This window comes from Numida meleagris, chromosome 5 (genome assembly GCF_002078875.1).
Source record: "Numida meleagris isolate 19003 breed g44 Domestic line chromosome 5, NumMel1.0, whole genome shotgun sequence".
NCBI lineage: Eukaryota > Metazoa > Chordata > Aves > Galliformes > Numididae > Numida > Numida meleagris.
In genome coordinates this window covers 12,068,285-12,082,485 of record NC_034413.1, presented here as the reverse complement: position 1 = coordinate 12,082,485, position 14,201 = coordinate 12,068,285, and the positions used below count along the sequence as shown (strand labels likewise).

Genomic DNA, 14,201 nt, shown 5'->3' with positions numbered 1-14,201 from the left:
TTCCAGCCACTCTGCCCCAAGCCTGTAGCACTGCCTGGGGTTGTTGTGGCCAAAGTGCAGGACCCGGCACTTGGTCTTGTTGAACCTCATCCCATTGGCTTCAGCCCAGAGATCCAGCCATGCTGCTTTTATGTTTGTGTTTGAATTCACTTCCCAAATGAAAAGGACATTATTCAATCAGGGATTTCACATGTCTTTAGTAATTCACTTCAATCGACAGCTTTTTGTTAATTTGGCTAATTTCACTTGGTGTTTTCATTAAGTCTTAACTCAAACCTTTCTCCAGAAAAGCACTGCCAATGTCTGATAGTTAGCAGCTGTGTGCAGTAATCCTTCCCACTTTGTTTCCTCTGCACAGAGCATGAGTGACAAGTTTGTGACAGACACCAAGGACCACTTTGTGGTGGGACAGACTGTAATTGCAAAGGTGATGAGCCTTGATGAGGAGAAGCAGCGTGTGCTCCTCAATCTGAAGGTGTCAGAGTGCAGCTCTGGTGATTCAGCTGCAGAAAGCTTTTCACTACTGAATCAATATTTCAAGGAGATGGAGGAAATCAGGAACTTGTTGAGAAGAAGAGGTAAAAGATTACATATGTTTTGCCAAAAGGGATCTTATCTCAAAATACGGTCTTTAGAGGGGCAAAAAAAGGAAAACTGTTTTTTTTTTTTTTTTTAATGAAAGAAGTTCAAGCAGAGATTTAGCTTTCAAGAGGAGCTTATTAGAAAAAGGATGTGTGTGCAGTGTCTTCCATTGACAAGAAGGCTTTTTGGAAAAGGACAAAGAATCTGCTCTTTTCACTGGAGTCTGCTGGGTTTCTTGTATTGATTTGAGGTTGAAACTTAAAAAATGGGAAGTGAGGGTATAAATAGATGAACCGTAAGGTCACTGTACCAAAAGAGTAGTGGAGATGCAGTGGAACCAGAAGATGGGTGTTTCAAAAGTGTCTGTGAAGGTGAAAATGAGACAGGCCAGGGTGAGATTGGATTCTCTGTGGACCAAAGCCTTTTACCAGCATTGGGGATGTTTATTTAAGTGTGAAAATTTGTAATTGATTTATGAATCAGTCTAAAAGTTAAAGCAATTGGGGCATCTTGTGGCAGTAATTTTGCAGTTTAATTGCGTCACACAAAGAGTTGTCTGTTTTCTTTGAATCTGGCAATGGTTAATTTTTTGCACTGCATGCTTTTTTATTATAAGAGCCTTACCCTACTGACCCAATTTCTGTGGTCAGGAAGCAGATGTTAAACTCCAAAGAGCTTATGGGTATACGAATATTGTGCCAAGCTCTGAAACTTTTCTAATGTTTAAACAAAGGTGTAGGCATGCGGTTTTTCCTTTTTTTTTTTTTTAATGGAAAAATGACTCTTGGAAGAACTGACTCTTGAAAGTCCTGAAGGAGTTTTTCTGCATGCCTGGGTGAATTGCTGCAAAGTACCAGTGGAGCAAAACAGTGCCTAAGCCTGATTTTTTTCTTCTAGAGTTATCAGGTCCTTAAATTGTTTCTAATTTCATTAGATCTTAGAATTTACTTATTTGTATTTACTTGTACTTTACAGATTCAGGAGCCTAAAGTGTGTTTTACGCTATGGAGGTGGATATAAATGTTTGCTCGTATTATTTTAAGCAAATGTGGAAACTATTTTATTAAGAAACGTCATAAGTAAAATTAACATCCGAATCTTTCTTCCCTTTTTCTAGAGGAGTCTGGCTTGGCCCGATGCCTTTGTGAGCTGGTTCCTGGGAAGGAGCTGCAGCTGGTTGTGCAGGATGTGAAGGAGGATGGCTCAGCACTCTTCAGTGGCAGCTGTGTCAAAGACTTGACTGTAACAGCTACTCGCTACCACTTGGGAGGTGGGGGTCCTTTCTTTGCTTGCTTTAGGTTTCAGTCATGTAGTATGAAGCCTCCATTTTGAAATTAGTTATTCAGGTGAGGAACCAACCTGGGAGGAATCTAATCAGAGCAGCAGTTTACTTTTCTGCTATCTTGCTTGAGTAACTTAAGTTACTATTAGCAACGAAATAGGCTATGTATCACTGCACTTTTTATGAATTAAACCTGATCCAGAGGTGACCCTTCCTGCCTGTTGTGTGCCACAAGCTGAGTTACTCAAAGTTCTTTACTGTCATCAAGAGATAACCTCTTTGTTCTTGTTTGTAGGCAAAAATATCGTTCCTGGTGAGAAAACAAAGGGACTGGTTCTTCATGTGGATGCCATCACATCCAAGGTGTATGTTTCTCTTCGAGAAGAACTCTTAAAAAAAAGAGCCAAGCAAGTAGGTGTTCGGTTTTAATGTTTCTGTTCCTGTGTCACACCCTAGGGGAATAATGAATTTTGAGTGGGGGGAGGCCTTTTTCCTCCTTTAGAGCTGCAGGAGTTTGAGATAAGGGAATCAAAATCTCAGCAAGGGAAGTCATTATCTCTATTTCTGTTTAGCGGCTCACAGAGAACTCCCAGCACCCTGCCATCGTGCAGCACATAGCAGAAGAGTTTGCCATCGTGTCTCTGCTGGAATCAGGCCGGCTGGCAGCTATCCCCATAGCCTCTCACTTCAATGATACCTTCCGCTTTGACTCAGAAAAACTGAAGGTGGGACAAAGAATCTATGCAACCTTAAAAATGGTGAAGGCGAATGATCTTGGAGTCCTGTTAGCAGTACAAGACCCAACAAAGAAGAATGTTTTTGTAAGGGACCGGAAAGAGTCTGAGACGGCATTAGAAGAGACGCTTGCTGCTGCTGCGAAACACTCGCTTTCTCTGGGGGATATTGTTACCGGTACTGTTAAGTCTGTCAAACCAACCCACGTCACAGTTGCTATTGATGACAAATTGACAGGTTCAATCCACGCTTCCCGGATTCTGGATGACGTGCCCGTACACTCTTTTCCAACGTACACTCTGAAAGCTGGACAGAAGGTGACTGCCCGGGTCATTGGAGGCAGAGATGTGAACACTCACAGGTGGGGAAAATAAGCATGTAGTATCATTTCTTGGTGAATGTGAAAGGTGGAAGAATTATTTTAATTCAAATGGTCTAGGCTGTTCTCTCTGTTACCAGATGCTGTTGTGGCTATCCTTTCTGGAGCAGTTGAGACCCTGAGGAAATCTGCTGTTATGTTCTATCTCAGATCCACGTTTCAGTGCATCAACTCTCTCTACCTCTGTCTATGGATTTATCTTGAGTGTAGATTGCAAGAAGGATGTATAATTTTTTAAGATCCAGTGGAAACCTTAAATGCGAGCAGAATTTGTTTCCGGAGATTAAATTTACTTAAATATTTTGGGTACCTAAGTTGCCACTGAAATAGTACTAGGAAGGGCTAAAATAGAAAGGCTTTTGTAGTTTTACGGAGCTTACAGTTGTTTTTCAGCAATGCAGAGGGAGTATGGGTGACTGGGGTATGGTGAACTAATGAGAAACTTTGATCCTATTTGTGTTCTTCAGGTACCTGCCCATCACCCATCCGCACTTCACACGATCCATACCAGAGCTCAGTATTCGACCAAGGTAGGTGTTGGTCTCTGTATTGTCTATACATGCTTTACAGACCTTGTATCTTTGTAGCTTCCCTGTACTGTTACTCCATTTTGTGAATGAGCTGACCCATTCAGGAGTAAGGATTTTCCTGTGTTAGGGTGAAAGAACGAGCGAGACATTTGCTCATAACTCAGACCTGCTAACTGTGTGTGCTGTGAAATGCGCACCATTTCCTTTGAATGTCCTTTTGGCTTAATGTACTGCCAGGCTGAATCGTGGTATGTCCTTTCATGCTGAAAGGATTCCCCTACTAAGCCCAAAGACATGGTCACAGTAACATTGTTTTGCCACAGTTTCTTGGGTTTCTAATTCCTATCTGCATTGCTAGGACCAAACCTCCTAAGTGATGTCCTCTTTCTTTCTTTCTTTGTAAACAGTGAAATAAAAGGGGAAGTTGAAAGAATGAGAGATGACACCCGTGAGAAACTTGGACCCTACAACGTTGGACAGACGGTCACCTGTTTTGTGAGGAAGGTGAGGTCAGAGGCTTCCTAAGAAGTGTGCTAGGAGGAGACAGCAGGTGGAGGTAACGCCAGGGCCTTTAACTTAAAACTGACACTACCAGGCTTTAATTAACCATGAGAGTGGCCCATGCAAAGCATAGTGTCTTATGAGAATACAAGAGGGAAGGTGCACTTTCTATATTTGAGAGAGTTGAGCTGAGTGGTAGTCTTAAACATGCCAGTTTGTTGCCAGCAGATGCTTCCCACCCTGCACTCTAGCAAAACAGCCTTTGATAAATTATTTATGTGACCACCACTAAGTATGCTCACTGCCGATCCTTTCTGTGTGCTTGCCTGTGAGTCACGGCAGCATTATGTGCTTAAGAGTAGAATTGAAATCACCATTTTGCTTGGTGCAGGAGCCAAGACTGAAGTATTCCTTTCTAGCCTTAAAAATTAGTGAGCCCACTGAAGGAGGGGGGTCGTTCACCAAAGGTCTCATGCTGTTTTTGTCTGTTTATTGTCTTTTCAGTATAACACCCTGAAAAATTGGCTGGAGGTAGAAGTCACCCCTGATATTCGAGGAAGAGTTCCTCGTCTGCTGCTGTCTCTGAACACCAAGGTAAGAGGCTATTACAGGTAAGCTACGTGGTTTTTTTTCTGTGTATATTTCTGCAAGTGACAGCCATTGACACTTCTGACATCCATGTGAACTCAGTCCAGTGATGTTCCCCTTAGGCATAAGTGCTCCTCAGTGATTAGTATGATGCCTGTAGCTAGTTCAGTCCAGGTTAACTGAGCCATCAGAGGAAAGCTGAGCTATCTGTCAAGGGTGTGCATCTAAGATGCATTTTAAAAGTTTACAGCTTCATTGGAGTGTACACAAGTCAGTGTTGTGCAAAGCTCCTTTTCTGGTAATAAGTGGAAGTCTGTCTTCCCTTTCAGGTCTTAAAACACCCAGAAAAGAATTTCAAAAATGGCCAAGCATTAACTGCTACAGTGACTGGAACAGATGCCACCGAAACAAACCTCTTCTTGTCGCTCACAGGTATAGTGGAGCCTTAACAGCAGGACACAACTAAATATAATGCTTCCATCAGAGGTGGATCTTCACTGACCTCCTCAGTGAAGAAAGCTATTGCACTTGAGAGCCAAGCTGTAGCTTCTTGTAAAAAGGGAACTAACCCCTGGGACCCTGACCCAGATGTAGCAGTGTGCAAGGCAAGAGGGGTCAAATCTTTAAAGAACTGCTTACCTACTGTCTCAGACAGAAAACCTTACCTGAAGCACATATGAATGTATTCCTTTCTGACCTCAAACATGAGGTGGTACTTTTCTTAATATCTGTAAGTTACTCTGGATGTTGTAACTGTGCAGTTAAGGGACCTTGTCTGCACTCTCATGACAAGCATGGTGCTGTAAACTGAGAGAGCACAGACTGCTCCTTGCCAAAATCTAGTGGGTTTGGTATGTGACTAGGCTGCTAAAATCAGCCTCATTGGCTCAATAGCCCTGTTACTTTGGTTGCATGCTTAGAGTATTGAAGACTTTTTCCTCCTTTGCGTTTTCCAGGAATTCAGTCACTGGAACCGGGTACCATCACTGTAGGCATGGTAGCAAAAATGATTCCTCACATTGGTTTGACCATCACTCTGCCAAGTGGGAAGACTGGCAAAGTCAGTATCTTTCATCTAAGTGATAAGTACACAGAGTCTCCTCTGAGTGACTTCAAAATTGGCAAGGTTGTCAGGTCAGTAACTCTTGTTGTTTTTTCAAGCAACAAGGCTTAGAAATATATTCCTGTCTGGTGACAGTATTTTCACTGCCATAAGATGACGCCAGATCTGTAAGGTTCAGCTTGTTGCTAAGAAGTAATGCTTACTTTTTGGGTCACCTGTTTAGAAGAGAAGGCTGTAACCTCACATGTATTTGGCTGAAACATCACTTTTCAAGAATGAAAAAGCCCTTTTTGACTGCCTTCTTGGACTGTCATTTGAGAGAATATAATCTCGTGGTTAAGTTGATGATGGGGTTGAGGGAGGTCAGTTATCCCAGCTCTGCTGTGGTTCTGTGTGCTGTTTGGCAAACCAGTTGCCTTTACATTTATAATGTTCAAGTAATTGCCTTTCTCTACTGCACAAACTTGTTGGGAATGCTGGAGGGTGAAACGAGTCAAGTAATTCAGCTGTAACAATCTTCAATTTTTTTATGCTTCCAATAAAGACTAGGTACAGCAAATAGACTTGTTTCAAAATGCCCTTCAGATGGTGTCATGAACTTTTCTGTCATGCTGCTTTGCATAAGGCAGTGAGTACTCCAAGGGATAGAGTGTTTTTTTTTCCATCTGGAGCTTCATTGTACTGGTGAAAATATCTGTTTCCATGTGTGCCTTTATTTAAGGGTAAAAAATAATCTCTTTGTTTCCTCCCTTTATTCTGCTATGCAGATGTTATGTCCTCTCCAACGAGAATGGCAAAATCCAGTTATCTCTTCGTCAGTCCAGGTTGGTGTCTTCCTTTCTAACTGTGCATCTCCTACCACTGAGAAAAAAGACTGTGAAATCCAGTTGCTGTTACTTTGTACAGTTCATTGTAAAGTGTTCAGAAGACAAAAACTAGATTTATTTGTTTATTTTCTGTAGAGGATGAGACTTGTATCAACAAATCTGCAAAGTCTGACATTTAATGTAGAGCTGATAAAAGAGTGTTCAGGTGGCATTTTTGTTTCTCATTGTTTATAGATTTGATTTGACAACTCCTTTTTGTTTAGGAAAAAAGGAAATGTTCCTTCCTAGAATTTGCAATTCAAATATGTTACTTTCAGTGTTAAGCTGCATTTTAACCATCTTGGGTAAAGAGCAGACTGTTTTAAATGTCTTCTTTTAAAGCTGAACCTCTTGTGTTGTCTTCTCTATACAACACAAATATATAAACTGTGTTGGAATGAACTGTCTCAAAAAAAATGGGAAGGGGAAAAAAGCCAGGCCAGTCTTGCACAAAAGTTCAGACAGTATTTTACATTTTATTAGTGTCAGAGGAAACCATGCTGATCTGTTCATAGAATTGTAGAATATTCTGAGGTGAAAGGGACCCACAAGGATCATTGAGTCCACCTTCTGGCTCCATGCAAGACCACCCCAAATTCAAACCCTGTGTCTGCGAGTGTTGTCCAAACACTGTTACTCTGGCAGCTTGGTACTGTGACCACTGCCCTGAGGAGCCTGTTCCAGTGCCTGGCCACCTCTCAGTGAGGAAACTTTCCCTAACTCCCAGCCTCACCTCTCTTAGCCCAGCTTCATACAGTTCCTTTGGGTTCTGTTGCTGTCACCAGAGAGCAGCGATCTGTGCCTGCACCTCTGCTCCCCCCATAAGGAAGCTGGACAAACCAACTGACCTAGCTGCTCCTCATACATCCTACCCTGTAGACCCTTCATCATCTTTGTTGCCTTCCTTTGCACATTCTGTTACAGTTTTATATCCTATTTAAACTGTGGTGCCCCAAATCCGTTTTGTTTGGCTCTGTTTACAGCACTACATCTGTTCTCTAATGCTGTGTATAACTTGGCAAAGATGCAGATAGTCCATTAGTGCATTTGAATTAAGTGAAGGGTGTCTCTGAGCTGGTATGTTTTCCAGAACATACTAGCTGTTCTTAATACTGATTTCTTTGTTTAATATCTAGAGCAGAATGTGGTATTCTCAGATGAATGAGTGCTTTACTTTCCAACCTCTCTTTTCTTTTAGGCTAAACCCAAGGAACAGCAGTAAAGTGGAGGATGTTGAAATAACATGTATTGAGGATGTTAAAAAAGGCCAGCTAGTAAGAGGCTATGTCAAATCAGTTACTCCATCAGGTGTATTCTTTGGGTGAGCAGCAAAAGAAAACTATACTGGGAAATGGGGGGTCTTAGCAAACTTTGGATGTACAGTTCTGGAATCTTCTTCAGTCTGCTGTAGTTTTATGTTGCAAAATGACATTTTGATACGTGGGGTTAAATTTATTGCTACACTGTTGAGCCTGTGAAATTGAAATATGGAAAATTTGTGTGATACTGTACAGAACTTGTGGTGCCACAGATACAGAACATTGTACTTCTTCTCTTCTGTAATGGACCATTTATTTACATATGTTTTCTCCTTCTCAGCTTGTCTGCTTCTCTTCTGGGCCGAATCCTGTTCCAGAATGTTTCCCCTTACTTTGTACAGAAACACTCCTTATATGAGAAATACCTGCCAGAGGGAAAGCTGCTCACTGCCAAGGTCCTTGAGTAAGTCCCAGGTTCTTGAAAAAGGGCTCTCAATTAGTAGAAGGGAGATGAAGTAGGAAGTGGGAATGGAAAGAGGGACAGTAAAAGGCTGGAAGATTTTTGGGACTAGTTCAGATCACTGCAGTCATCTTAAATGTTCTTATGATTATTTTCTTCTCTCTCACTGCTCCTGGCAACACTCTGAAGTGTAAATAAAAAAGAAAATCACGTTGAGCTCTCTCTCCTGCCTGAGGACACTGAGATGCCAAGCGTCTTGCCTGAATCCCTGGGCTTACCACGCTATGGTGCAGAGGAAGAGAAAAGAGAAGAAGATAACAAGGAAAAGAAAGAAGAGCTTAAGATGAAGAGAAAACAGAGAAGAGTGAACTCTGAAAGTGAGCAGGTATGGATGTGATTGCCTAGGACACGCTAAAAGACTTGTTTGGCCCAAATAATGACTGATGACTGGGAAGATCCCCTGAGATCAGGCTGGGAATTGAAGTATGGAAAAAAAAAATATTAAATTTCATTGGATATCTGCAAAGATGAGAAACAGATCCTTTTGGGTTGGAGTTTACTGAATAAGTAGCCCATTTACGTTGCTTGTGTGAGCTGTTCTATTGATTTTGCCAACAGATGTAGATGAGCATGAGTTTATTCTGTTATCTCCATTATATGAGAGCATAGTGGGGAATGCTGTGCCAAGGCACTGCCCTTTCTCTGCCATCAGACTCATTACTGTGCATTCAGAATTGTCTTTAAGACTTACTCCAGCTGTCTCCATTCACCTTGTGCTCATTTCCCCCTGCTGCAGGAAGCAAAGCCAAAAAAAAGGAAGGTCTCCCCAGCAGATGAAAATGACAGTGGAATTGAGGTGTATTACCGGGAAGAAGAGGATGGTGACCAGGGGGAAGAGGCAGCTGAAAAGAAATCTAAGGTGAGAAGCTAGAAGGAATATGTGAATTGGTAACAACTTTGCAGCTCTGTTGAGATGTACCAGTTCTAACTGGCATGACAGTAACTGTCATTGCCAGAGATACAAGGAGCACAGTTTGTTAGCTGTGAATGGTGCAAGAAGAATTGGATTTTGTTTACAGCAAACGTGACCAGAGTTAAGTGTTTTTCTGGTGAGCTGTTTCCAAGCATGAGATGTCAATGGTAGGCTGTTACAGTAGGCTGTGTCCCAGTCAAACAGCATCTGTGTCTGGTTTCAGTGTAAAATCTTCTGATTAAAAACAAGGGCATGCTCCGTTTTCCTCCAAGCAGATAAGGAAACGTGGTGAAGTTCCCAGGCTGCAAGTTTCCACAGGCTTCACCTGGGATGAGGACATGAATGCGGTGGAAATGCCTGTACTGAATCAGAAGGAAGAGAGCTCAGACAGTGAGGAGGAGGAGGAGAATCCGCAGTCTAAGGTACTGTCTGCTAGCACCACCTGCACAGGAGACGCCACATGGTGGCCATCACGTGTTGTCTTGATATTTGCGTGTCTGACTGCCTCGGAGCAAAGCCTCTTAACCCAAGGGAACCACATCTGACAATTAATACAGAAATTCCTTAACTGCTCTGAGTGCTGGGTTTGGCAGCAGATAATCTCTGAAGCAGAGAAGAGAAAGAGGGATTCTCACATAGACACACACACACACACACACAAAAAAAAAGATTGAACACTTTAATGAAGTTAAAATACTTGTATGTGATTTTATCTGTTTTTCATTTTTTTGTTATTCTAAATTTAAAGGAAAGCCTGGAGATGGAAAATGTTTTCAAATTACAGCCCTCTTACTTAGAATACAAAAAAGTGCTTCTTTATACTGTGCTTTAGATTTTTTTTTTAGGAGGGTGTTTCAGTATGAGCAATCCAGTAAAACTGGAAACAAGCTCACAAAATGCTTTCATATTTACTCTTCAGGATTTCCTGTCCCTCAAAACTCACCTCTTTAGAGGCTGCACATGGCAAATACTTTGCCCAAGGTGTAGTTGCCTTGTGCTGAGAACTATGCAGCCCTCTATTTCTAGTTTAGACCTGACCCACCCACTGATCCAGCAACATACTCCAGTCTTGCACAATTGCTCCCCAGGTATCCTGGGTCTTTAGAGTGGAAGATGGTGGTGAATGCTGGCCTGAGGGCTTGAGGTTAAAGAAGAAAAGCAAGGGTGGATGTGAAAGTGTGAATCCTGCAGTTGGGATGCAAGACTAATGAAGCACTTACAGCCCTTGATGAATTGCATTAAAACAAATTGGATTTCATGTAGTTGTTCTCTTTTCAGAGGTGTGACCTGTGCGTGTTTGGAGGGTAAAGGTGTAATTCTCCTCCTCTCTGAAAAAAATTGGCCCCCTCTTCTTGCAAAACCTGCCTAGCCTTGGACATGCTGGGGTCTGGCTGTGCTTTAGCTGGGCCTGCCTATTCTGACATGAAGTATCTGTTCTTCCCCATTCCTTCATCAGAAGAAACAAACAAAGAAGGAGAAGGAGCTGGAGAAGCAGAAGAAGGAGAAAGAGCTATGCAAATTAGAGGCAGCCCTGATGGACCCCAGTCGTCAGCCCCAGTCAGCAGATGATTTTGACCGTCTGGTGCTGAGTAGTCCCGACAGCTCCATCCTCTGGCTGCAGTATATGGCTTTCCACCTCCAGGCTACTGAGATTGAGAAGGCTAGAGCTGTGGCAGAGAGAGCGCTTAAAACAATCTGCTTCAGGTAATAATGGGGCTTTGCCTTTCTTTGCCTCATAGAATAAATAACCGTGGGTTAATGGTGATGGGAGAAGAGCACTGGTAGTGCCATCAGTGTGTGTGTGTGAGTGAAGTGGGAAGTTCTGAAGGTGTGATGTGAGTCACTACTCTTGGCCTGCAGCTGGCTTGCTGCAGCTTGTGGGCACAGTAACTCCCCAAGGTATCACTGAGTACATGGACGTACCTCTGAGCAGTTGGGAGAGTTTGGAAGAGCATAATGCTGTCAATGATGACCGTAAATGAAATAATGAAATAAACCGTGAAACTCTTATTGCCCATTCCATAGGGCTACACCCTTGGGTATTAAAGCATCTCCACAGCATGGTAAAGTGTATTGTGTTTTCTTGAATCATCCTTGTGGTTTTTAATTACAAACAACAGTGATCAAAAGTTGTAGGATGAAACAACTGCTGTGCTTATTCCAAGAGTGCTTTTTCACTTGTCCTGATAACAGGCTACAAGTCAGCAAGTCTTCGGGTGGTTTGCAAAAAGCTGATGCAGGCTGTTAAAAGGCTGAATGTTCTTGTGCACATCTGTTTTAAGGGAAGAACAAGAGAAGCTGAATGTCTGGGTTGCTCTTCTGAACTTGGAGAACATGTATGGCACTGAGGAGACACTGATGAAGGTCTTTGAGAGAGCTGTTCAATACAATGAACCTCTGAAAGTCTTTCAGCATCTGTGTGATATCTATGCCAATTCTGAGAAGTACAAGGTAAGATTGTGCAAACACTTTCCAGGCAAGTATCCTGTTCTGTCCTGTCAGTAAACCACCGGTCCTGGCTGCATAAGCTTCTGGCTCTCATACGTTAGCCCTGTCCTGTTCCTAACTGGGGTTAATAGTTATGGTTGGCATCAGATGCAGAACTATTGATACTTACTTCTCACAGATGTTCAGAGATGCCTGGGCCAGGAGCAAGCATTTTATGAGCAAGAGTCTCAGGAGCTACAGAGTTTTGTTATGAATCTGTGTGATCTAAACCCAATTTTGCCATTCCAGCAAGCAGAAGAATTGTACCACACAATGCTGAGGCGTTTCCGTCAGGAGAAATCAGTGTGGCTGAAATATGCCTCTTTCCTCCTGAAGCAAGGCCAGACTGAGGCTACACACAGGCTTTTGGAGCGTGCTCTCAAGGCTCTGCCCACCAAAGAACGTAAGCATTTGTCTCTAATCATAACACAGACTATGCATTTATGGGTCTCCAGTAGATGGGCTGCCTTCTGATATCTCTGCCTACGACAGTGTTTGTAGTAAGTAAAAACTGCAGCCAGTTAGTGTTGAATCCGCTTTCCTTGACTGTAAGGGGAGGGGAAATTTCAGCCTGGATATTAATACCAAAGCCTCTTGTAAAACAAACAAATAAAAAAATTGCTTCTCCTTCACTCTGACCCTCCGCCTTGGACCAGAACCACTTTACACAATAGTATCTGAATAGAGATGGTGCTCTCTCTGTGCTTGCCTTTTCTGTATAATTTTAATTCAGTTGATGTCTCTTTATAGGAAAGAGGGCTGCTGTGATCCCCTAACATGTCATTACTTGTTCCAGATGTGGATGTCATTTCAAGGTTTGCACAGCTGGAGTTCCGTTTTGGTGACCCAGAACATGCCAAGGCCCTTTTTGAAAGCACCCTCAACAGCTACCCGAAGCGGACAGACATCTGGTCCATCTACATGGACATCATGATCAAACAGGGCAGCCAGAAGGAAGTACGGTGAGTTGTGCTACAGCCAGCTGGGAAAGGGACAGTATAGAGCTTAGAGTAACACCTGGAAAGAGCACAAGTGCCCTGTGATATGATACCCTTAAGGGCCTCCCAGAGCAAAGGAGAATTTGTATCACGTAGAGAAAGAAAACCGAGGTGTGTGCAGAAGCTTGTCCTCGCCAGGACTGGGAAGACTCCAAGGAGATCTGCATGGCAGAGGAGGATTCATTAACAGTAAGGAGTGACCTGCAAAACAAAAACTAGAGGGCTTGCACTAAAGTTCAGCCCTTTTATCACTTGTAATATAGAACTGGGGAGAACAGTCTCTTTTTTGCTGAGAGATGACAAAGGGAAGTTCAGCTTCTCACACTATAGATCCAGCTTCAGGCACTTCATGATCATAGGGTCAAATACAGTGGCTGGATCTTAGCATATGATGTCCTGTTTGCAGAAGGCTTCTGCTTTGAGGCTTTCACCAGCTCTCACGAATCTCTTGAGGCATTAGATTGTACGTCTCCGATGAGTTTCTGCGCTTTGCTCAGTGGCATGGTACAGGGCTTGTGTTGAGTGCTGTCACCAGCATAGCAATCTGAATCACTTTGGTTTCTTGCAGGGACATCTTTGAGAGGGTCATACACCTCAACTTAGCACCAAAGAAGATGAAATTCTTCTTTAAGCGGTACCTGGATTATGAGAAGAAATATGGTACATCAGAAACTGTCATGGCTGTTAAAACAGCAGCACTAGAGTACGTAGAGGCCAAGAGTTCCCTCGCTGACACCTAAACACAGCATAAGTAAAAGCAGAGAGACTCCGCTCTCCATGCAAAGTGGGAACTGGGAGGCGTGGAGTTTTGCTGAGGGTTTCCATGGACAGTGAATTTCTGGAGAGTATTGGTCTGTGACCAAACCAAACTGGAAAGATAAACAGTCTAAAGAAAATATATGATAAATGTTTGCAGCTTTGTCTGAATGTTACAAATAATCTTTGTCTGTTGATGACTGAAGACAGTTTAAGTACAGACCATTTTATGATCAATATAAGCATCACCCCTGCCTGGTCTACTTTCCTATGGAAATAATGCTGTTGTGATCCACTGTTTTTAGGTACAGTGATGTGTTATTGATTTCTCTCTCTGGCAAAATGGCAGAGAAGAGCCTTGCCTTTCACTTGAATTGACAGTTTGAAAGATTAATCTGAAGTTCCTTTGTGCTTCTAGCAATTGATGGAGCAATGCAGAATCATGGCATAGATGAGATTGGGAGTGACTGCTGGAAATTATCTGGTTCAAACCCTTGCTCACAGCAGGGTCAGCTAGAGTAGGTTGCCTGGACGATGTCCATTTTGGTTTTGATTTCCAAGGATGGAGATGCCACAGGCTGTCTGGCAACCTGTTCTGGTGTTTGACTACATTCACAGTGAAAAAATAAAATAAAGGAGTTTTATTACATTTAAATAGAATTTCTTACGTTTTGATATGTGCCCATTTTCTCTTGTACTGTCCCAGGGCACCACTAAGAAGAGTCTGGTTCTACCTTTTTTT

General features: G+C 42.6%; 1 protein-coding gene across 3 annotated transcripts in view; it reads left to right on the top strand.

The window, feature by feature from the left end:
* PDCD11 (programmed cell death 11) overlaps positions 1 to 14,114 on the top strand; it is a 24,486-nt gene extending 10,372 nt beyond the window's left edge. For all 3 annotated transcript variants that reach the window (XM_021400702.1, XM_021400704.1, XM_021400705.1), the window contains exons 17-36: positions 359 to 578; positions 1,700 to 1,852; positions 2,160 to 2,275; positions 2,437 to 2,960; positions 3,446 to 3,508; positions 3,916 to 4,012; positions 4,514 to 4,603; positions 4,927 to 5,029; positions 5,554 to 5,731; positions 6,428 to 6,484; positions 7,725 to 7,847; positions 8,126 to 8,248; positions 8,435 to 8,630; positions 9,042 to 9,164; positions 9,494 to 9,640; positions 10,675 to 10,922; positions 11,501 to 11,669; positions 11,955 to 12,108; positions 12,502 to 12,667; positions 13,272 to 14,114. In XM_021400702.1, coding sequence (XP_021256377.1) covers positions 359 to 578; positions 1,700 to 1,852; positions 2,160 to 2,275; positions 2,437 to 2,960; positions 3,446 to 3,508; positions 3,916 to 4,012; positions 4,514 to 4,603; positions 4,927 to 5,029; positions 5,554 to 5,731; positions 6,428 to 6,484; positions 7,725 to 7,847; positions 8,126 to 8,248; positions 8,435 to 8,630; positions 9,042 to 9,164; positions 9,494 to 9,640; positions 10,675 to 10,922; positions 11,501 to 11,669; positions 11,955 to 12,108; positions 12,502 to 12,667; positions 13,272 to 13,443 — 3,222 coding nt within the window. In that variant the 3' untranslated portion in view covers positions 13,444 to 14,114. The remainder of the gene's footprint in view (positions 1 to 358; positions 579 to 1,699; positions 1,853 to 2,159; positions 2,276 to 2,436; positions 2,961 to 3,445; positions 3,509 to 3,915; positions 4,013 to 4,513; positions 4,604 to 4,926; positions 5,030 to 5,553; positions 5,732 to 6,427; positions 6,485 to 7,724; positions 7,848 to 8,125; positions 8,249 to 8,434; positions 8,631 to 9,041; positions 9,165 to 9,493; positions 9,641 to 10,674; positions 10,923 to 11,500; positions 11,670 to 11,954; positions 12,109 to 12,501; positions 12,668 to 13,271) is intronic.